Here is a 24236-nt window from a genome sequence, read left to right as displayed (position 1 = left end):
ATCCCCAGGAAGCAGAAGTGAGGGAGTGGGGCCAGAGAGATGGGAAAAGGAGAAAACGTGCAGAGGTGGGCATTAAATAGACAAACCAGCTGATGCTATGGCCTGCAGGGACTTGGTCCCCCTGAGACCCCTTAATCAAGCAGTGGAGACCTTACCTCAGAGCAGCCCCAGGGAGGGCTGGAGAGCCTGGCCCATGGACTCACTGGCCCTATCTCTTTGTTTATGATAGTCCTTGGGGCACTTGGCACTGCCTGTGTGGTAAGGATAGTCCTTAGCACTGGCTGGGCCTCAGGCAGAAAAGCAGGGTGCCTGGGAGAGGTTGGGAGCTGACCTGGAAAGAAAGCTCTGGAGGGCTACCAGGAGCATCTGCCCTCCTTACCAACAAGTGTTTAAACCCTGCATTGTGCCACCCACAGCACCTCCTCTTAGGGCCACGGTCCAATTCACTATTCCTGTCTGGTACAGACCAGCTGAAGAAACAGAACTGAGAAGAGGCCCCTCCCATCCATTAGGAAATGGTATCTTTACTGGCTGGTGGCAGTGGTCACTGGCATTCGGGAGCTGTGAAGCATGTTCTCCTCCTCAGTACATATGGGGTTTTTTTCCCTTTTTTTTTTCCCAAAGGAAAATTACTCTGTTAGTTCTGAGAAAGATAATGTAATTATGAGTAATAGAATCTACTCTAATAATTTCCTCATCCAGCCACCTCATAATTGGAATTATATGGGTGTGTGTGTGGCGGGGGGGGGGGGTGTCTGACAAATCAATAGACAAGTCACATTTAAATATTTTCTTATCTCCAGATTATCTCATTTTTGGTCCTCTGAGATATTCCCATTGACCATTGCCTTGCCTGGCTGTCCAACCTAACATTCTGTGGTTATGTTGGGCAGAAAAAACCTTATCATGAAAACTAATAAGATATTTTTTTCATGCAAATGCCCTGTCTTTCTTGGGGCAAAACGAAATTGGCGGTGGCTCTGTCTTCTCTGCTGAGGAAACCTCCCACGGCCGTGGAACAGATGGGCCTGGATGTAGACGCCGTCTGCTCTTCAGCTGTGATTAACTCTGGATCCAGTGGTGGGTGGGTTTTACTGTGGCCTCACCCATCCCTGCTGACCTCTGGGAACCCTAACTCACGTTTTAGTTTGGAAGGTAAAACGTGGAGGCTTGAGTTTCTTTGGCTAGACAGTATAGCTCTTCAGAGACAAAGGGAAGAAAGAAAACCTGACCCTTCATCGAATCATGCCTGCATGTCTGCTTCCACGGGAGGGGCCCCCACAGAGACAGAGAGGAGTAAGTTGGCTAAGCCTCTCTTGGGTTTTGTAAAGAAGTGAGTATGAATAACTCCCTAAGTCCATTTCTATTCAGCTGTCCCACTTTTCTAACAAGTTGAGCAAGAAAATGACCTCAGTCATAAGAATATTAGTTATGATTTAATGAATGTCTACAACTTTCCAGCTTTTGTGCTAAGAATTTTACATGCAGCATCTAGTTTATTCATCAAAACTGTCATAGGAGGTCAGTCCTGTTATTATTCCCATTTTACAGACAAGGAAAACTGAAGCCTTTGTGAGGATGAAACACTCAACCTAGGATCACACAGCTGAGCTGTGGACCCAGGCCATCTAATTTCTGCATCTTAGCCACCGGGCCATCACCACCTCTGACTGACTTATGTTAAGAGAGGGCAGGAGTGGCCAGCTGACAAATTTCCTCCATTACTGTTTTGTAAGGTGCAGAGGAGAACCGTAAACATTCAAATATGTCACTATTCTCCAGGCATTTTGTAACTCTGTGGGTGAGGTTCACCATGCTTTAACCCCATGCCTTTAGATGATCACCTTGGCTCTTATTTGCAACTCTGCTTCTTGCTTTTTCTGAGCCCTGGAAAGAGGTAACTGAGAGCATGATTAATTCCAAATCTCTGTCTTGCAACCACTACTCTTAACATTGGGGTCAGTATCCACCAACTGTGGCCAGGGCGGGTCCTCCTCAGTGGGAGTGAGGGCATCTCCAAGTATTCCTCTACCAGGGGAGAAGAGTTTAGTGGGAAGATCTGAAAGCATCTTTGCCTTGAGCCCCTGATTGCAATCAGATGGACAAATTGCAAGGATTATTCTGAGAGCAGCAGTGATTTATATGGATGCACATGTACAAATAATTCCCTGGACTATTCCTAAACATCAAGCCAGCTTCCCTCAGCCAGAGAAGAAGGAACCCAGGGGCCCAGCTAAGTCTGTCAAGAGAGATTTTGAACCTCCTAGCTCAAAGTCTATGTCAATCATCTGGTAATTACTTTAATAGATTGCCATTGAAGTATGAAGTTGGAAATAACTTTAATATAATGCTTTGGTCTGACTTGGTTACTGACATTAATCATTGGATCTTAAGCAATAAAACCAAGGTCAGAGCTTAAGCCCCACACAAGCCTGTTGGCTTTATTCATTACACACACAGCCCCAGCCTGGATCCCAAACTACAGCCATCAGGGTGGTTAGCACTTTACACTCATCACAAGCAAGATCAGGCTAGAAACTCTCAGTGGCTGATGGGCTGAGGGGGCGCAGCCCATTGCCACTAATGGGAAATCACCTTCCACTCCAGTAGCACATCCTGTGAGACCAGGTCAGCTCTTGCAACAATCCACATTAAAGGAACAGAGTAAAAAAAGGGAGGTGGTCCCAACCTTAGAACTTGGGACGTTGCGTTGGGTACCCAAAGCTAGAGAGTAGGGTGGTCATCTGAACACCTTCTCAGGGCACCCACTAGGGCACTAAAGCATCACTAAAATAAACTGAAACAATGGTGCCAGTTAACTCAACTTTCCGCCCCACACAAGTCCTGAACAACTGAAGACAAATAAATTGCTTCTTACTACTGGCATCCTGTCCTGATTTCACACATTTTGTACACGGTCACAGATCCCAGCCAGCTGAAATGTTAAACTCGGACTACGCATGGTATTACACTATTTACCAGAGTTAAATAAAATGTGTTTTGCTATCTAAACATTAAGACTTAATTCACCAACCAGTAGTTACTTCAGAAAAGTACAAAAAAAAAAAAAACAACTTGAGAGTAGCAGTTGCAAAAAAATGGGGAGAAATTTCGCAGAATATTTTTCAGAACATTGGCTATACTTGCACTAGTAGAAATGAATTAGTAAGAGGTTTCATTCCTATATACATTTTTTTAATTAATAGAAGATTAGTTTTCTCCCACCTCCTCCTCTAAATAAACGTTGAATAAATATTTAAAGGATATGGGTTTGAAGAGGCACCAAATTGTAAGCCTGCCCGATGTTTCCTTATGTCTCGGCCTATTCTTTGTTTTGGGAGTCCTAGTTCCTCACCTATGGTTGACTTAGGTCCCCCTGTTTGATGTTATCTGGTAGCGTCAGTGCCCTCTATCTCCCAAGTTCATGTTTGGAGAGAGAATAATGAGAAACTGACAGAGAGGCAAGAATGCAAATATCTTGATAACTTTTACCAGCCTGGAGTCTTTCAAAGGTGCACTGTTGTACAATAAGCCTAACTCTAATTCTGGCATGAAAATTCCTACCTTTTCTTTTTTCCTCAGAAGGGCTCAGCACAGATTACTTATAAAAACTTCTGGACAAGAAGCAACCTTGAAATAAAGAGTTCCTCTATCTTTTGAAATGCCAAGATAGGAGAGCTGGGTTTTGAGGTCTCCAAAGTCTTCCAGAAAAGTATATCATCTCATATTTACAATGAGTTCCTAGGGGTAGGAGTCATCGTTCTCGTTTTCTCAAATGAACTTGACCTCTTACTCAGCTCACCTTCACATGAGATCTTCAGAACTCCCATAGAGTATGCCATTAGAGATTAGGTCAGTGCTGGGGGAGGGGAGAGGGGATGTCATTGGGTGTAAGAGAGAAGTCTGAGAGGGAGAAAGAGAAGAAAGAATCCGAAGACACATAAAAGTTTGTGAGAAATCTATAAGCCAGTGGTCATTCTGAGCCTTTAAAGCATTCCTCTATTCTTGCTGCTGAAAGAATTAGGGTGAGAACCATAGTTTTGAGCTCTGACTTGGATAGGAGTTGTACATACAGGGTTGAGGTCCAGTTTCTGCCATGTACTGGCTCTGTAACCTTGGGCTTTAATTCTCTCTGCCTCAGCTTTTTTGTCTAAAAAATGGAGATATAGTAGTGCCTATATCATGGTGTAATTGAGAGCATTAAACCTTAAAGCAGTTCTAAGACCAGCGTAAAGATTCATTAAGTGCCAGTTATCATCATCACTATCACCATTATCCTCACCATCCTCATCTTCCCCACTATTGCCTCATCATCTCCATCAACATTATCATTTCACCATCATAATCACATCATGGTCACCATCTCTCCCCCTCACGCTCATCATCTCCATCATCATCCTCATCATCCTCATCATCCTCATTTCTGTCAACACCATCACTGCTGTCATCATCCTTATCCTCATCCTCATCTATGTTAAATTCATGAACCATCCTTGTATCCAGATGGCTTCCTTGTCTAGCCACTTCTTTGCTTGGCTAATGCTTATTTATCTTCTCAGACCTACTATGAGCATCATCCCCTCCTGATAATCACTCATACTCTTTCCCCCACTCTCCATAGCCTAGGATAGATGTCTCTCCTCTGTGATCACATAGAATCAATGAAGAGCACTATGTTTAGCTCTTATATCAAAGGCTCTGGCTGATGCTGTTGGCATTCCATCCAAATCACCTCAAATTCTCTTTGCTATTTGATGTGCCCATCCAACAGCTTTTGTGTGCTGTGTTTCCAGTAGAGCACCCCTGTGACCGTCAAAGAACTATCTCTGGGCTGTGGAAGCCACTTTACCAGGATGTATTGAAGGTGGGAAGTGCCCAAGAATGTTCTGGGATGGCCAGTGGCCAGTGACTGATTGGTACAGGAATATGAAAGCCCAGCTTCTTTGCCTCAAAGTGAGACAAATTCATGGTGTCACCTGACATCACACCTTCCTTTGCTCGTTCCCCCTTGTCCTTCTCCCCTACTAACTTACTGGTCTCTCATTACATATGGATTCTTGTCTGAGGGTCTGCTTATGGGCAACCCGCCAAGACCCAGGAGCCCTTTCCCTTGGATTGATCGGTACCACATGAGAGCAGCTGGCCCTTTCACACTAGATGTCATGTGCAAACGAAGGGATGGCACGGCTGAAATTTTAAGTGCTTAGTGCATGGAGTCCATGAGGGTTGGAAGCCATGTGATGAAGACTGTGGGCTTTACCCTCATGCAGCTGGGTTTGAAGTCTACTCTGCAAATAGTGACTATTTCTTAATCTCTCAAAACTTCAGTCTCAACTGTAAAATGGAGGTTCTACAAACCCAGCCTCTCTATGTGGGTCATTCTGAGAGTAAAATGGGCCAGTGTATGCCAAGCACTAAGCCCAGGCCCTGGCTCATAGAAGGAGCTCATTCATTTATTCATTCCAGAAACAGTACTGGAACTGTTCTAGGCCTGAGGATACAGAATTGAGTAGAGCTGGCCCAAACCTCTGTTCTCGTGGACCTTCCAGGTGCTGTTGCTGTTTCGTAATCATAGAATTATGAGGTACAGAATACTTCCCTGCGGGGCTTCTAAGCTTCAATGGGTTCAGTCCTTCAGGTTTCATACTATGAATGCATGTAGGTAGTTGATGCTTACCTCCCAGAATAAACTGGAAAGCTGGTAGAAATATGATGCCAGTTAACTCAAGTTTCCACAGGAGGTGGGTCCCAGGAGTAGGAGCCCTGGGAGCTGACCTGAGCTCTGGTGGGAACCTTCCAGATGGAGCATGGAGTTGTGGGAAGAGCCTGACCCAGTGACCCAGAGACAGGAGCTGTATGACAGGCCTAGCTATTTCAGCAGAGAGGTTGTAGTAAAGTTATTGAACTGCTGAGGGCCTGATTTACCTGATCAAAGAAATTGTAGCATTTGAACCAGACCAGAATCCACAAATCTCCCTATTGACAGATGTTGTTGACTCAATGCTTTCGAGATTTCACATTCAATCATTCATTCTACAAATATTTACTGAGCATGTATCATGTTCCAGGTACTGTTCCTGGGAGAAGGCAGGCAGAGAACCCTGCCCCTGGGGAACTTACATTCTAATAGAAGACTGACCATAAAATAAACATAATACATTAGTAAATGATTTAGTATGTTAGAAGGTGATGGTAGTGGAAGATAGAGGAAGTGGAGTGGGGCGGGAGAACGGGAGGGGAGATGTAGGAGAACTCAAGTGGCGGAGCTTTTCTTGAGCTGAGATTTAAAGGAAGTGAGGGAGGGGGCTATTGGGGACAGCTGGGGAACAGCATGCCAGCAGAGGGAACAGCCATTGCCAGGGTCCAGAGTCAGGAGCCTGCCAGTTTCTTCAAGAAGCAGCCAGAGGCCAAAGTTCCCAGAGCAGAATCAGCAAGGAAGAGAGTAAGGGTTGAAGTCAATAAGCCATATTAGTTTCCATTAATCAAAATCAAGAGATTTTACCTAAAAATCCATATTTCTAGTTTTTCCTGAAAATCAGAAGTTCTGGCCCTGTGGAACAGATTTTCAATATGACTTCGGCCAGGGAGAAATCAGCAACCCCAGGCCCTATCTGACCCCGTCTTCTCGTTTCCCTGCTGGCCCAGCATCCCCTCTGATAGCACCCAAGCTGCAGGAACTTCTCTCCACTCGGTGCTGCCACACCTCTACCGTCATACTGTGCCTCATACTGCAAACGGGTATAAGGAGTCCTGTCCTCTGTGCCTGTCCTTGGGCAAATCAAATGAAATTTCTACTGGATGGAAATTTTGAAAAGGGAAGAAATCCCTACAGATGTCAGCACCTTCCGGACGTTGCAGCATGGCTCTTCCTTTGGAAAGAATGAATGGACAGCAACCAGGAAAGCACCCTTCACGGACTGACACTTTACAGAGGGCGCGCTCTGGGTGGAGGGTGGAAAGGGAAGCCAGGAAGCGATTCTAGGACTGTGAGAAGGGATTTGATTTGATTTTCAATATACAATTTGCCATTTTAACAGTTTTTAAGTACACAATTCAGTGGCATCAGTTACCTTTACAATGGTGTGTTACCATCACCTTCCATTGCTAAAACATTTTGATCACCCCAAACAGAAACTCTTGTACCCATTAAGTAATAACTCCCTATTCCTGCCTTGCCCCAAGCCCTGCTAACTGCAAATCTACTTCTACTTTCAGTCACTCTGAATTTGCTTAGTCTAGATATTTCCAGTTAATGGAATCATACTAGCTGTCCTTTGAGTCTGAAGAGCCTCCATCTGAAAGGGGTGTCTATAAAAGGGAATTTGATGTCCAGTACAAAGCAGAGGAGAGACTGCTCGTCGAATCGAGAGCAGACGGTCCTCTTCCTGAGATTCTGTCGGCTGCGCACGTGGGTTCACATCCTGCTGTGTGTCACCTGGGCCATGTTCCTTGGATCCTCAGTTCCTCGTTTCCCACTGAAAGGCTGGATTAAGCCTGGCAGCCCTGAAGGAACATAGAGGTACATGAGGACATGCAGGGAGCACCCCGTGCAGGTTAGACGTTACTGTTCTCTGTCCACGTTGGCATCAGCCCAGCTACAAAAACCTCATTGCAGGCCCCCCCTACAAGGGATATTGTGGGGAAGTGGAAATTTTATTACCCCCATAACCTTCAGAAATTGAAGATCCAGAAAAATGAAGGAGTTCTTCAAAGCCACCAGAGCCAATCATTCAGGGAGTGGGTGCCATGCTGGGGCATCTGGAGAGAGGAAGAAGGAACCAGGAGGAAGAGGGAGAAAGAAGGAAGATAACACAGGGGAGAGCAGACAGGTTTTAGCCCTGCTGGAATATTTCTCCAGAGTGGCAAGTCATTCATTCTCAAGACTCCACAGCACTGCCCCCAAGGTGGTGACCTCCAAAATGCTCATCACGGCCTGCACATCACCTAGGCATCCCAGAGCTCCTTCAAGTTAAGATAATTACAGGATTTACGCTAATGGAGCAGATGACTTTGGCCTATACTTATTTCCTTCATAATCCAAGTCCCTCCAAGATAAACCTCTTCAGGCGGTGATGGCTCCCAAAGACCTTCAAAATACCCATTGACAAAATGATCAACAGGGTGGGCAGACACAGACTGTCCCCCTAGACTTTAAGAGGATAGTGGTTTTGAGAGTGGCCCATCTTGATTTCAAATAGGATTTCATTCCCTCCACCACCTTCCTTAATCTGCTTCCTTCCTGTTCTCATTTGGGTTTGTCCAGAAGCAGACTCTAAGAGAAGGATTCAGTTGCAAGTGGGTTTATTGGAAGGTGAAGGCAAACTTCAGGAGGGGAATAGGAAAGGGGAGCAGGGAGGTAGAGGCTGCTAATTAAAAGATGAGTCGTCAAATGTGCAACCCTGTGTGCACTTGACACGGAACCCAGCTGGGGAAACTCTGGGAGACAGGGTAGAGCTCCCTTTCTCAGAGGGTGAGGGAGCTGGGGTACTAATAAGAGTCCTCAGGGGGTGATAATTCGCTGGCATTTCTTAACTGTCTTGTGGTTCAATCAAAAGTGCTCAGGCAAACTGAGGCAGGTTCTGACATTTGAAAGTCAGCTGGAGATTGCTAAACAGATAAGGCCTCTGCTACATTTCTCTTCCCTGCAAAACCATCCCCCAAATTCTCTTGATCAGTACTCGAGTCTGGGCTGTGCAGCCAAATATTTCTCTCTTTGGTCCCAACTGGCAGTGATCATTCCAGGAGAAGGGTGCTTTCAGGGGGTGGCAGAACCTGCAAGTGCACATGTGGTTAGTCTGGCCATGGGAGCATGGGACCATGGGACCAGATGATGCCAAAACTGAAATGGGGGAAAATTATTTTAAAAGAAATCTTTTTTTTCCAATCCTAATCATATGTGATCACTTCAAACTCTGAAAAAGACAGAGGATTTAAAAGGAAATTTTGGTTGTTGTCCAAACCATATTCCCTGGGAAATTTAGAACAATTTCTACCAACACCAGAGTTCTCTAAACCTTCCCTAGGAGTTGTCCTCCAGCACCACCTTCATTGAAATTAAAGACAGAGTGACATAAATGCAAATGATATAGTAAAATGAAATTGTCTGTGAAAACTGCTGACTGGAGATACCACATAAAACAGCAGGGTTAATGCCATGCTATTCAGATGCATTTGCCCTCACAATTCAGAAGCCCTTATGTGTATTAGCATTTCAGCTATAGCCTGTTCACCTCCATTAAGTTATAGGCTATGATGATTTCCTGTTATGTTACATATTTTCAGTTTAACCACTGTAGCCAAAGTTCTCTGATTTCATTAATCTCAGTCAACCTTTGAAATGGCCTGATAAGATAGCATTTATCATTCAGACCCCGTTCAATAGCCATTTCCTCTGTAAAGCCTTCTTCAAACTTCTACATTGCTCTGTACCCAGAGGAGTTATTCCTTATGTCCCCTATCACTTAGGGAGACACTTGGCTGCAAGTACAAAAACCCTGCTTAATAGTGGCTGAAGCAAACAGGGGATTTATTTTGTCACATACTAGGTGAGAGGGAGTTGGTCTCTTGCATGAGTTCAGCTGGTGAATGGTGTCCTCATGGCTCAGTCACCCTTAGCAGATTGATTTATATTCTCTTGCTTATTGTGTGTCTCATGTTCATACAATGGCTGCTGCCATTCCAGGCATTACGTCCCAATTCAAGGCAGAATCTCTCCCCTTTTCTCACTGGCCAAAACTGTATCACATGGCCATGGTTAATTCTAGGGAGGCTGGGAAAGCTAAGTATATTGCCCATGGAACAACACTGATGCTCTGCTTGCAAGATAAAAGGGTGAGTGGCTAACGGGAGGGCCCCCGATAGTATCCGCCAAGGACAGAACTCTCTCCTAGGATTTCCACACTATGTTGAGGGCACCACTTACCGCAGGTACTTTCAACCGAACCTCAAGTCATCCTTTAAGTTCAAGGGCAGCAGCTTATTTAATCTTAGCACTAAGGTGTACAGTAATGGTGCACCACACATTATTGTTGAATTACTAAATAAATAACTCTTCAGATCCTAAGATGTGACTGCCTCAGAACAGAATCACCTTTTCCTTTGTTGGCCTCTGAATAGTGTGTACTTTAAACATATAAATATTATTTCCATTGAAAGAAAAATGTGTGGCCTGGTCACCACTAGAAGCTCTGCTTTGTCATCCTGTTTTTTAGGAATTTTTCACATCTGCTCTCGTGGAAGTTTATTCTCATTATTGTTGTTTTCACCATCAGACTTTTTATTATCTTGATAGTATCTGTTATTATCTTGGTTGTTCTATCGCCACAGTAATGCTTTGTAACAAATGCATGACCTCAGTGACTTACAACAGTAAAGGTTTATTTGGCCTATGGTTCCTTGGGGTGCAGTGAACTAGGTTGGACCTGGCTGGTCTCCATGGGGCTGGCTCGTGTCTGGGAATAACTATTTGTTTCCTGATCTCTAACAGCCTCAGCTGGGACATGTCCTCTCACACTTGTCTCTCACCCTCCAGCAGGCTAGCTTGGGCATGTCCTCATGGCAGTGGCAGAGGGCAAGCAAAACGTAGAAAGATGCAGGTGCTCTTTCAAGGCTCTGAGTCATGTCGGCTACATCCCATTAGCCAAGCCTGTTCCGAGGTCAATCTCTGAGCCTCCTGTGTGAAAAGAACAGTAGTCACATGGCAGAGGGCATAGATCCAGGGAAGGCTAAAGGATTCCTGCAATTCCCTTACCACACTGGCTCTGTCACATAATGGCTGCCTGACTCTGGGTGGCTTAGCTTCACTTTTCCCAGGCTTCAGACTCATCTGTTATCCTGGATATAATAGTAGCACCTACATCATGAGCTGTTAATAAAACTCTGCATGTAAAGTGCTTGGCCCATAGCAGGCACTGAATGAATATAGGCCATTGTTATTAATGTCATTGTCTTATTGTTGCCAGAACAATGAGCATGCATGAGCTGCTGTGTCAGGTACACTTCCCTTTAACATTCATTTCCATTTAGCCCTCAGGACAGCTCTGTAGGCTAACTAGAGAACATGCTATAGTAGTCTCAGTTGAGGGCTAAGAGAGGTAAAGTGTCTTAGTTCACCAGGAGGATTGGCATAACAACAGGAATTCATGGCCTCACAATTTCAAAGGCTAGACGTCAAAAGTCAAAGCGTCAGCAAAGCCATACTTTGTCCCCAAGGTCTGTTGCATTCCACTCCTTGGAGTTCCTTGGCTTGCATCTCTGCCTCCCGTCACTGGGCCATCTCTCTCTCCTTCACCTGCTCTTCTGGTTTCCACTGACTTCTGGCTTCTGACTTTCCTTTTAAGGCTTTATCGATTAAGACCCGCCTTGATTCAACTGGCCAAAACTTAGCTAATAGTAACATCCTCAAAGATCCTATATACAAATAAATTCACAACCACAGGAATGAAGCCTAAGGTTAAGAACAAGTCTTTTGAGGAGATACTAATCTAATCTACCATAGAGAGCTAACCAGGGTGGCACAGCTTGGAAGTATCAAATGCAGGTCTTGATCGGAAATTCTTTACCCCATCTTGAGTCTTTTCCAGGCCCCCTGGCAGCCTCTTTTTCAGTAGCTTCTTGTGGCCAGGCCTTCCCCTTGACAGCTTCCAGAGGTGATACGAGCTACTCCTTGGCATAAACCAGGCCCTCATTCTGTGAAAGACCACCCTGGATGGGGCGGGTAAGGAGCACATGAAGGACACAGTCCCTGGCCCTTGAAGCAAGGGAGGCCAGGTACAACAACAGAAAATGTGGCTTTCCATCCTGATGCCAATGATCAGGCCACAGGGAAAAGAAGACCTCAAGGTGGAGCTTGAATAGACCCCTCCTCTCTCCTCTCCAGAGCCCCACACTCAGCATTTCCAGGGCGCCTCACACATCCTCTTGTTCCAGTGGCCGTAGCTGGGCAGCTTGGATTCTAGGCTGCACTGCAGTATGTGTGGGCTGACTTGGGATGTTGGAACATTTTTTTGTTTGTTTGTTTGTTTTCATGGGCAGGCACCGGGAAGTGAACCTGGGTCTCCAGTGTGGCAGGCAAGAATTCTGCCACTGAGCCACCATTGTACCACCCTGGAACATTTTCGAGAGTCCAAATCTGGCTCATATTTTGTGTTGCATTGATAAAGAACATCAGCGGCCCTGACAGGCAGCCACCAAAAGTGGGATGGCTTGGATTCTAAAAATGTCCCTCCTTCCATGCGGTTGGAGAAGACAGCTTTTTTTTTTATTAGCAAGTGAGCTAAAAATGAGAGAAGGTGGCAAAGTGGGTGGTGATTCAAAACTGACCTCTGTATGGGAAGGTAGTTTTGTGAGAAGGCTTGGGACAGAGTTCCTAGGGTCAAATCCAAGCTAGGCATGTGTCCTGGGTTAAGCTACTACATTCTCTGAATTGGTGGGAAATGGGGCAAGTAGCTGCCTGCCTTACACAAGCATTGGAAGAATTAAGCAATATTCCTTATAAAGTACCTAGCGTGCCTGGAATTGCTGGCCGAAAAAGAATGCAAGCATTAGCAGTGTCCCTAGTATTATATTTTATTTTTTATCAATGTTATTATAACACCCTTTGCAAATACCAAAATGGTCAAATTAATTTTAAAATGCCTCATGCTTTAAAATATTTGTGCCAGTTTGTATTGCTAATACTTCACTGTCATGCTCCTAGCAGGCTTTCTGGCTCTTCAAGTTCAAATTGGCACATTAGTTTTGTTCTCTTGTTCTGTTCACATGATTCATTTGTTGGTTTTCAGTGGGTAATGTGGCAGAGAGTTGGCAGGGACTTCTCTGCAACCAGGGAGGCGGATCTACTTTCTGCTGGCCGTGGGATCAGCGGCTGGCCCTGCAGTCCTCTCTAGGGACCCACACAGGCCTGATTGATAGGGTGTGTCCATACCTCACACTGCCGTGTGCATCGGAAATAGCGTGGCTTTCAGGAGCCCTCCCCCTAGAGAGCCTGACGATTCTTTTCATTTGTCAGCCCAGTTCAAGCTTTGATATTACAGTGGCTTCCATGGAGTTTCATGCCTCGGCTCAGGATCGATACGTGATATTGAAAAATAGTCACAGAGAAATGATTTATGGACTTCTGAGGAGTGCCAGCTGTTGAGTTTGTCAGCTATGACAGCTTATTTAGATCTTGGTTAATGCACAAATGTGCAACTCTGTATTTCAATAACTAAATCTGGGTGTCCTTTCAAAGATAATGATAAAAACTACATAACATAGGTCTATCTGAGCTAGGCAGTGGAAAAGAGTTTGAGTCCATTTCAATTTGGGAATATATTTTCTGACTCATCCACAAGGCTATAAAAATTCAACATTAACTTTTAAAACATTGACACTTCAAAACAACCTACAGGCAAATAATTCTATACAGATTGTGAATAGATCAGTCAATAAAAAGTTATTTTTGAGCTTTCCCTGCATGCAAGCATCAAGATTTCATAGAGATGAAAGAAGTATAGAGTCCTTGCCTCTCATATCTCCCATTACCTGCAAAAAATCACACAAAAGATACAAGTTGAAGGTGGAAAAATTGGAAAGTATGGCTAGTAATTATAAAATATGAAGAGAATCACACTGAGAGAGCAATGTAGCTACTATTTTCACTTACTGCCTTCTAACATCGTATATGTAAAAATACTTATTAAAAAAAAGTGTGTGCATAGATAACAAAAAAGAGATTGCCCATACTATTTTATAACACTTTCCTTATAGCAATGTATTGTAAATGCCTTTTATTGTTGCTAAATAGGGATCTACTAATCTCTTTTAACAGTATTTCATGGTATGGTGAATCATAGTTTATATAACCCATCCCATGTGATATATTTCATCAGGCCATATAAAGGTTATGGGTAGGTTTTGATAATTTATTATAATCAGTAATCTTGGTATGAGCGTCACCATGCGTATATCTTTGTGCGCTTGTCTGATATTTCCACAGAATCAAGTCTTAGGATGTACTTTAGCATCTCACAGTCTTCCTGAAGAGCTTGAACACATCCTGTGAAAAGGAAACCAGCTTTTATAAAAGGGGGGAGGGTGGTTAAATCGGTGTCACAGCCAAGAGTCAAAGGCAGGAGGGATTCTTTCAGGCCTACATTATTACAGGAGGCTGCATGAAGGATAGCTGTAAGTGACAGCAACTCAACTCAAATCAGCCTACATGCAAAAGGCCTGTTTTTAGTTCATGAAATTGGAAAGTCTGCTTTGGTCTCAGAGCTGGATCCAGGGTTCAAATGCGCACCACTGTGTGTGTTTCTCTCTCTACCTGCCTCATCTCTTGCCCCACTTCTTTCTGCGTGAGCTGAGGTCTCATGCCCACTCTCTGTCTAGCTCTGGCAGCTCCAGACTCAGGTTGTTTTTAGCCCTGCTGAGCTCATAAGGAGAGGCCCTCTCCCCTTCCCTGTGATTAATCCCTGCTTGGCTCCTAACAGACTTTTTCCCACCTACAGGCACGTGTCTGCTGCCTGTGGTGAGGGAAGCAGGACGTGTGGGACCAAAGACCCCTCCCATGGGGCACTTCTCAAAGGAAAAAATGCTGGGAGGTGAAAAAATGAGAGAGATGTCCACTATTGAGGATACTGGGCCTTGAAGGATGAGTAACCACTTCTGTCAGATGCTTTGGTCTGCAAGGAATGGGGAAACTCCAAATCAAACTGGTTTCAGCAGTGCCTGAGCTGTGTTCTGAAGCGCCGGGGCAGGTGGGCTCTGGCATCACGTGATCAGGGCGCAGTGATGCGTGAAGGGCTCGATGCTCTCTGACTCAGGGGCAGCTTCATCCAGGCTGGATCTCCCTCAGCACAGCTGAGACTGGCAATCAGGGCCAGCTTTCCTCCCCACTTCCAGCACCAGAGTGAGAAACCTTGCCCCTGGTGAGGACTATAAACCCTTTCCTTCCTTCTAATTGGGCCAGCTGAGGTCATGTGCCCATGCCTGACCCAATGGCCATCACCAAGGGGGAATAGGACATACTTATTGGCCAGTCAGTATCTATTCTTGGAGAAAAAGGTGGTGTCTCCTTCCACATGTCGCATGATGTATTTTTGAATAAAACAGAGGTGCTGTTATGAAGGTGTAGGGGATTGAAGCTGGATGACCAACTAGCAATGTAGCCCAAATAAAATGCCATTAAAAAGAGGGAGAACATGGGTGGGATAAGGTAAAGAGGTGATTTCTGGACAGAAGCTAAAAAGGTGTAGGCAAGATTGCAGAAGGCTATTCTGCAGGGAGCAGGAGAGGAAACAAGTGCAGTTAGGAGTATTCGTTAACTTATTTATTCATTCTACATATGTTTATGGAGTACCTGCTATTTGCTAGGCCCTGTGCTAAGTCCTGGGGTATGGCAAATAAATAGGGTTTAGATCACATCGATATGGACTTCTGGTGGAGGAGACAGGCAACACACAAACTGATTTAATGTATAATATGTTAAAAAAAAAAAAAAAAAAAGCAAAGCAGAATAAGTGGGATAGAGAGAAATGGGAGGGAGGGAGGTCTGAGGCCTGTTGCCTAACATTTGAGCAGGAACCTGAATGACAGGAACATGTGGGCCAGGGTGACATCTGGGGGAAGAGTAAAGAACAGGTGCAAAGGCCCTGAGGCAGAAGTCCATGGCACATTTAGAGAAGAAGAAAGTGGACAAGGGGGAGAGTGGCAGGCCATGAGGTCAGAGAGAGAACCAGTACCAAGTTATGACGGGGCTCACAGGCCATCGCAGAGACTTTTGTACTTCCTCTGAGTGAGATGCAGGATTCATGATGATGGAGGACATTATAGGAGCTCTCCAGCTGGTGGGGAGGGCTGGATTCTCACCCCACTGCTCTGCATTCATTCTGACTTCAACCCCTTCTCGTGTCCTCTCTTCCAGGCAATGTACATGTTCTACGCACTGGCCATTGTGTGTGATGACTTCTTCGTGCCCTCCTTGGAGAAGATCTGTGAGGTACATGCCTCTAATTCTCGGTGTGCTTGAGCCCAGATGCCAGGAACCAGCACGTGGGAGAGAAAGGGACTACAGCATTTGTACAAAATTTAACACCTGCTTAGAATCTCATGATTCCGACTGGCAGTCAGACCTTAACCCAAGGACGCTTTCCCCACTCCTTTTGACTGTAACTCACAAGTGCTGCTGGTGTTCTTCTTTCCTATTTTCTTTTCCCCTTTTAAATCCTCTCCTCCTTTCTCCTTGTATTTTCTCTGCCTTTCTCTCCTCCACTTCCTTCTGTTCTCTTATCCTTTAGTGACGCAAGGGGTTCTTGCCAAGTCAGAAACCTTCAGCCACACGCATCTGTCATACTTCCTCTCTCGGAATATAGACAGAAATGCTCAAAGCAGAGCCCAAAGGCAGGCGATAAGATGAAATAATTGGACAGAACTCAGGGAAGGAACCCTGTTAGAAGTCATCCCAGTGTATGCCGGGCTGAACACCAAGTTTAATCCCTTTCATCAAAAAAATATCCAACAGATCTAGGACTCTTTCATTCTCTTGCCCCTTTCATCTCTGTCAGTTTTTTGAAATGTAGTTTCCTTTATCTGGAAGCTTTCTGTTTTATTTTATTTTTAATCCAGAATCCCAGTTTTCAGAAGGGAGCTCTCCCAGACACACCTCCCATTTGGAATTCAAGTTTCTTTATCCCAGCAGTTCTCAAATGTTACAGCACCCCATCCCTCCTGAGTTTCTGCTCAGTAGGTCTAGGGTTTGGGGGAAGGGGCTGCTTGAATTCATATTTCCAGGAAGTTCCCAGGTGATGCTGAGGCTGCTGATTCAGGGACCCTACTTTCAGAACCAGTAACTTGAGCAATGTTTTCTCCATCCTTGAAGCTTGTTAGATTTTCATATTAAAAAAAAAAAAATCAATACCCAGTAACCCTAGAGAGGCAGTGGGAGTGGGTGCCTTTGTACGGTGAGAATAAGGTAAGGAGAGAGAGTTGGCAGATATGGACCCCCTTGGATCAAAGTGATGAAGCTCGAAAGCAGGTCAGCTTTGCGTGGAAGAGGGTAAGGTGGTGAAGCACGTGCAGCTGATGTACTTTGTAATCTCTGAATTACCACCATTTTGCAGTTTATTAATCATGCAAAGCATAACTACGTTGTCTCTCCCACACAGCTTTTTATTATAAAAAAGTTATAGTCAACTAGCGAAGTTGATAGTAAGACCCTGGTCTAGAAACATGAACCCAAAGGTCAGAATGTGTTCTACCTGATTGACAAAACCCAAAGGACTGACAATGCACCTCCTTTAGGGGAGACGTGATTGAAGCTTCAGGAAAGGGCAGAGAAGACAGAGGGGTGAGTTGTAACAAAAAGGGTAAAAGGAGAGAAAAAGGAAGGAAAATGTTTAATGAGGGGAAAAAGAAACTAACTTTTATTGGGCTTCATGACTCATATGCTCAGTTGGCAAAGAGTGTGACTGTATCCAAATGTCCCTTTGATCCTCACAAGAACCCTGTGAGGTAACTATTATTATCCCCTCTTTACATACAAGGAAATTAGGCTCAGAAAAGTTGAGTAACTTACTCAGGTCACACAGCTAGTTGGGGACAGGGGAGCTTACAGCCCCTCCACTAACCCAAAGTCCAGCTTGGATGGGGCCATGATTTTTCTAGAACTGACCCACAGCCAGAGGGGGAAGGCAGAAACAGCAGAGGGCCGGCACTTGGATCAAGCTTTCCAGAGTTCTTCCTGCCCTTTAACCTCTTATGTGCAAGGTCAGGGTGGCCAGGCAGATGCCCATACCTGTGTCCTGTAGCAATGTGCGACTTCTCAGACCTCAGACAGTCGTAATTGCTGAAGGATCAATATGTCAGCAAATGTGGGTGGGATGAAGAAAGAGTTCACTTGTATTTATAAATCCAGTATGTTTGCATCTTCTTAGAGCCGTGTCTGAAGTTGTTCTTTCTCACCAGAGGAGAGGACCCCCTGGAACCCAGGCCTGTTGACCTTGCTGAGCCTTCCTTAATCCCCTCTAGGCATCTGATATTATGCCCTGAATGGTTGCCCTTAGATCAGGCTGCAGTGAGGCAAGAACTTCAGAAGGATACTGCTTTCGGCTTTTGTGAAAGTTGGGTTGGGGAAAATCCATACCATCCAACAACCTGCAGCTGGGGTCGGGAGGTGTGGGACAGTTTCAGTCTCAGACACCTTAATGCTGAAATCAGAAAAATACGGGAAAAGGCAAAGAAAGATAACGAGGAGGGAAGAGGGGAGATGCGCAATCCCACCCGGGCCACTCCAGCGGGGTGGTGTCCGTGCCTGCCGGGCACCTGCTCAGGTCTCCTCTGAAATGACGGTCCCAGGATCTGGGATTGGCAGGAGGTTCCGTCGCCAGATGTGCCAGTAAGTTGAGGCAAAGGAGTTGAGAGACGGCATGAGTTGCGGTAGATGGGCTCAGCTGTGTCCAGGCAAATTAGGAAGGACTCAGCTCAAGGAGCCAGGCAATCGCAAGCCCCAAGAGGAGCGGTGGGCATAGCCATCATCCTGGCCCTAGGCGGGCAGGAGGCTCGCAGCTGGTGGGCGCCATGCTGGGTGCTGGGAGACCACCAGCTTACTTGTCAGCAAGTAACACATGTCCTTCATGTGTCCGGGCTTCCTGGCCACCACACAGCTCTGGGATGACCTGGGCAGAGACTGGGTGAGGGCCAGGAAAACGGGGAGATGAAAAGAGAGGTTAGGGGGAGGGAGAGATGAACTCTGGTGGGGGACAACCTTGGAGCAGCCTTGAAGGAAGGGTCTCTGGGCAGAGTGGTTCAGAGACAGGCACTTGGGAGCGAGAGGAGTCTAAGCCACAGCACCAGTGGGGAGGGTTTGGTGCTGAGACAGGCTGGGGCAGGAGGGGTTGTCCAGTACTCAGAAGGGAGCTCCGGGGGCCTTAGGGTCACTCTGTCAGGGTAGACGGGAGGATCTTAAGAGGCAAAGGAAGCCCTCACTGGTGATCCTGATGTTCTGGTAAGACACTAGACAGGACCCAGGTGAATTCCTGACCAAAGGGGAAGGTGTGAGGGGACAGAAGCAGATGGATGGAGATGGAGGAGCAAGAGAAACTGGAGATGACCCCGAGGTTGGATCCCACAACTCTGCCTCCATCAGGGGTCCCAAGCTGAAGAAACCCATGCCAAGGCAAGGCTCCCATCTCAGGGCAGGAAAGGTGTGGGCACTGTGTTTTGTTTCCTGGCCCTGATGAGGTCCCTCATGGCCACGCCTTTCAGCCTTGAAGTCTCAGCACCGGTGAAAAGTGTATCTGAATATTCAGTCGCAAGCACAGCAACCCAAACCCCAGATCAAAATCCTCACCTGGTAATCCCTCAGCCGCCTCCTGCAGAGTGCAGGGAGGGGGTGGTCTTCCCCAGACCATGCTGCCCCCTCCCGGCAGGGTCAGGTAGTGCAGCTGAAGGCATCATCCAAGACCTGCATCTCTGCTGGGATGCGAGGTACTTCTGGGGCATGACTGAGTCCAAAAAGGCTAAACATGTTAACCAGCCCCTAATGTGCATGCTGTCATCTTGCAGATCACCCTTTGGTTTAGCAAACAGAGTGACCTGGAGAGTTAAATTGCATAGAATATCTTGTTGGGGCTAATGCCTCATCAGTTTCCATTTAGCCTCACCCTCCCTACCCCTGGGTTCCAGAACAGCATGGAGGATGGGGAGGAGGGCCTCAGGGGGTAGCCCACCCACCCCCACAGCCTACATAGCTTGCCCCTTTGGAATGAAGGCTTGCAAACTGGTTACTGGGAGCCTAATTTAGCTCCTGGGCCAACAGAATTTCAAAAATCATAATGTTTTGCATAAATATCTGGAACTGGGCATTTCTTAAATACAAATATCTGCCACCACTAAGCCCATTTCCCCGTTGGAAATTCGAGCAGTGCTGCCTTGGAAAGGAGATGAACTGCCCAGCTCCCACTGTTGCCTCTCGCCCCCACCCCACCACGGCATCACCCTAGCTTACTCTACTTGTCCTTATGTGCACAGCCTCTGGGGCATTTGGGTAGGGGGCCCACTTATTCCTCATGTACTCACAGTCTCCACTGCAATCCCACCTAGGCTGAGGAGGACAGTGAGCGGTGGAACTTTGACCCAGCAGTGAGTCCAACAGTGGAGGTCGGAGTGCTATGTGGAAGAGAAGGAGGCTGAAGGCTAACTGGAAGCTCCCTGCCCCCACCCACCAACTTCCAGTGGCCCTGCTCTTACTAAGCCTTCTGATTCTTAGGGTGGGGCCTCAGGTATCCTTGCTACGACCACCTCGGTCCCTAGTGGAATCCGACTTACCTGGTCTGTGTTTTTGCTCTTCTGCAGCGCCTGCACCTCAGCGAGGATGTGGCTGGGGCCACGTTCATGGCAGCGGGAAGCTCAGCCCCTGAGCTGTTCACGTCAGTCATCGGTAGGTGATGACCTGGGGACATCCCAGCCATTCCCTCTCTTAGGAAATGAGCTCTGGAGACCATCGGCCTCCCAGCAGGTTGTCGGCCACTCTGCCACAGACAGGGAATGAGCAGAACTACAGCTTCCCACTCTGCTACTGTTATTATAATAAATGATTCTGCTTGGTGTGATTTTGTCCCAGACCAACTGCCAGTGCTCCTGTGGTACAGGAGCATCTATCATCCCGATCTCTAGTCCACAGCCGTTTCCTATCATGCTTATGAAGTTCCCCCATGAGTCCAACTTGAGAGATCCCCCATGCCCACCTTAGAATTCCCCTGTGTCCACCTTGGGGTCCCCCATGTCCACCTTGGAGATCCCCGATGCCAACTTTGCAGTTCTGCCACCTCCACCTTGGAGGCCCCCCCATGCCCACCTTGGAATTCCCCCGTGTGGAGATACCTGGGTCCACCTTGGAGATCCCCCATGCCCACTGTGGAGTTCTGCCATGTCCACCTTGGAGGCACCCCATGCCCACCTTGGAGTTCCCCTGTGCCCACCTTGGAGGCCCCTGCACCCACCTTATTGTACTACCAGCTGTGCCCACTGGCTAATGTTGGGTCCCTGTTTCAGGAGTCTTCATCACAAAGGGTGATGTGGGCGTCGGCACCATTGTGGGCTCGGCTGTGTTCAACATCCTGTGCATCATCGGTGTGTGTGGACTCTTCGCTGGGCAGGTAAGCCTGAGCATCATGGCCATGTCAGGCATGGTCCTCTGGAAGATATGGTGGGCACTTGGGGTAGCAGGCCATTCTGCTGGAGCACAGGCAGCGTCAGGACGCAGTGACTCTGAGCAACAGTGAGTTGGGAGCTCACACCTCAGTGGCTGCTGTGCTAGAGCTGAAAACCATCACACCCCATTATCTGACCTCCACATTGATGGAATATGGAGTCCCCAGGGGTAAATAATTGAACCCACCTGAAGGATGTAGGGTACACATTTGAAAGTGTCACACTCAGAACCATTCTGACATGTTACTGGTTTGAACTAGAATGGCCTAAAACAATTTTAGGTATATTTTTGTCTCAATGGATATTATGTAAAAGAGAGAGAGAAAGGAAATTAGACAGATTTTTTGTGCTGAAGACAGTTTGAAATAATCGCAGTAGGCCAGAGGTGTTTCTTTTTCCATGATAATGAAGCATTTTATTGGCTTTTTTGCTTTAAGCTTGCTTGGGAGTTTGCAAGGAGCTTTGAATGTCTGCATTTTACCAGTGGGCCTCTTCATGGGGCCCCTATCTGTTGTGAATGCTGGCGCCTCATTTAGAAAGTTGTGGGAAGAAGCCCAGTGTGAGGCAGCCGGGCAGCTGGGTGTGGTGTGTGGCCCTGGAACCTGAGGGTTTGCAGCCATTCTCCAGCTCATGGCCTCAAGCTTCTTAGGCATCTTATTGAAAGTAAAGGTGGCCCTAAGCTTTCTCTGCCCAAATGCTCAGGACTTCGAGTATATTCTAGAAAAAGCAACTTCCAAAGCCCATCAAGGCTACCACAATTGTAATACTGGGTACCCTGGTAATCCTAGTCAGTTCCCTTGATATGGAAGATGCAGTGTCCTGGTAGAAGTGACCAATCAGCTTGAAGGGCCCATCCATCCTGGCGAGCCCTTCTCCAGCACTCTTTCCCAGACCAGGAGACTTGGGGCACCCAGCGCTGCCTGTTTCTCTAACACAAAGTAGAGATCCTATAATGCAGGATACACCCAGGCTTGCCCTTCCTGCTTTTCCCTGCCCATTTCTTCACTGACTTTCTCATGCAGATTAAGTTCTCTGAGTTGCCTCTTGGGCCAGTGGCTTCTGGGCAACAGGCAGAGGGCTTTGTGGGTCTCTGCAGGGATTGGCTCCTGAGTCCACAAGGAAGGGTCGCTTCTGAGAAGCAGCCCCAGACGGCTCTTACCCTGCATGGTGATTGAGTTCTGCCCAATTCGCTTGATGGAACATTTTCTTTTTTCTCATCCTGTTAGGCCATTATCTCTCATCTTAGATTTTGTGGATTTCATGACATAGTGGGAGTTTTTTTCAGTCTCCTATAAACGTGGTTAACTGAAAATATATAAGTCTCTGCCGTTGCCTCCAGTGCATTTGCACTTTGCCTGCCTTGGACACTTTCTCATGCCTTGTGGAGATGAGCACTCAGGCCCGGTAGAAGGGCCCATTGCTGTCACCATGCTCTTAATTAGCATTGTCACCATTAGCAGTGTGATAGCCTGGCTGTTATTAGTGCTGTCATTTGTTCATTACTCATTGGTACCTGAAGCTTGATTCTAAAGCAAGCCTGAAGGGAGAGAACTAACGTAAATAAATGAAACAAATGACTGGGAAGTGTCTAGTAAATGCCATGCATCTAATTGCTTATGAAGTGGCTTGAATGCATTTGTGTTTCATAATTTATTAGCAGTGCAGTTAATCACCATCTTGGTTAGAACACCTGCACAAAGGGCACATTGCCTTCTGAGTTCACACCAGTGTCGTCGTCAGTCCCTTTACCCACTTCGGGAGATTTCAGCCTGCCTCATCACATGGCGATGTAGAGAAATAACATCCATGATGGGGCCCCAACAAGCGGCACGGTAGTTTGGGACACCAGCCAGTAGAATTCAGGGTGTCAGCCTTTCCTTCTTTGCCAAGGAGGGCCAAAAGGGAATGGCCGAGATGATCCAGCTCTTTTTTCGGGGGCTTTGTAGAATCTCTGCAATCTTTATAGAGTAAGCAAATTGGTATTTCAGAAAGAACATGGGCCAGGGAGGTAGACTTGGCCTGGGTTTGAATCCAGACTGCCACATGCTGGCTGTGGGACCTCAGAGAAGTGACTTAACCTCTCTGGGCCTCAGTTTCTTTAAATGTAGAGCAGATAGAAGAGTGTTACAGGTCCAACATTGACAACACCCGGCCCACACAGAAAGTGCTCCATAAAGCTAGATACCCATTATCACTCTGAGGGTCTTGCCTCAGAATCTCACTCTGGATCCCTGGGATAGTTTGACCAACAGGTTGATAGAATTTACCAAACAGTCAAGGGCACCCACAGCATCATCTGGTAGCTACAGAATGCCCAGTGGGATGGGAAGGAATGTCAGGAGAAGGTGTTTGAAATGAAAATCAAAATGAGGGATGTTGACAGGAGGACTAATGCAGGGTAACTTGTCCTTGCCTCTGTGCCATCTGATCAGTGGGAAGAAAGAAAAATCAGCAGGAAATGACAGCTGTCCAGCCCTAATCTGGAGAAGTGTCCTTCCAGGTGGTTGGCGCAGATGCAGCAAAACATTTCAGCGGAGGATGGGTTTCAGGGATAGGGCTGATTAATAAATCCAATTGCAGCCCTCACTTCGCATTGTTATCTGTGTTGCGCTGTGTTTTGATTGGGCGGGGAGTATTCCTGGCAAGCGCCTGTGAGCCTCTCTAATGGGTTCCGGCACGAAGGGCTGCACATGACCAAGTCTGTTACCCATCTGAAATTAAAGTAATTTAGCTGTAAGGTTGGAGTTCCTGTCTCAATTAGAGTTTTGATGAATTCAGTGTAATTAAATGTCTGCTGTATTTGCAGTTTGCAAACATACCCAGTGCTTCGGTGTTCATGTAAGAGGCTTTGAGGAGTTTTATGGGACACGAAGGAAATTGCTTTTTAGAAAGTGGCTTATAGGGCAGATCTTGGCATCCCTGCATCTTGGATTTACAGGGCTGTGGTCCTACAAGTTTTCTTTATTTAAAAAGCAAAAAATAATAACAAGGAAGAAAAGCCAACACGCTCGTGATGCAGCATGGGAATGTATTTCTATGGCATAAGT

The 24236-nt window shown here is 46.4% G+C and overlaps 1 protein-coding gene and 1 long non-coding RNA gene across 8 annotated transcripts in view; one reads left to right on the top strand and one right to left on the bottom strand.

Moving 5' to 3' along the window:
- The window catches only part of SLC24A3 (solute carrier family 24 member 3), a 540914-nt gene that overhangs the window by 339808 nt on the left and 176870 nt on the right, over positions 1-24236 (top strand). For all 6 annotated transcript variants that reach the window (XR_013157172.1, XM_077114817.1, XM_077114819.1 and 3 more), the window contains exons 4-6: positions 15905-15979; positions 20332-20416; positions 21031-21134. Coding sequence is in view for 5 of the 6 variants with exons in the window: in XM_077114817.1 (XP_076970932.1) it covers positions 15905-15979; positions 20332-20416; positions 21031-21134 (264 nt within the window). In the remaining variant the exon portion in view is untranslated. The remainder of the gene's footprint in view (positions 1-15904; positions 15980-20331; positions 20417-21030; positions 21135-24236) is intronic.
- On the bottom strand, positions 13897-20968 carry LOC143645516 (uncharacterized). 2 transcript variants are annotated; one of them, XR_013157174.1, is made up of 4 exons: positions 20860-20968; positions 20305-20428; positions 20056-20145; positions 13897-14038 (listed from the first exon to the last, which is right to left on the bottom strand). It is a non-coding gene; the product is annotated as an uncharacterized LOC143645516 (long non-coding RNA). The 2 variants fall into 2 exon arrangements; XR_013157173.1 differs by lacking the exon at positions 13897-14038 and adding an exon at positions 19334-19572.

Source organism: Tamandua tetradactyla, chromosome 1, assembly GCF_023851605.1.
Source record: "Tamandua tetradactyla isolate mTamTet1 chromosome 1, mTamTet1.pri, whole genome shotgun sequence".
Taxonomy (NCBI): domain Eukaryota; kingdom Metazoa; phylum Chordata; class Mammalia; order Pilosa; family Myrmecophagidae; genus Tamandua; species Tamandua tetradactyla.
Note: the sequence above shows the minus strand (reverse complement) of the source record. Positions and strands in the feature narration are given on the sequence as shown.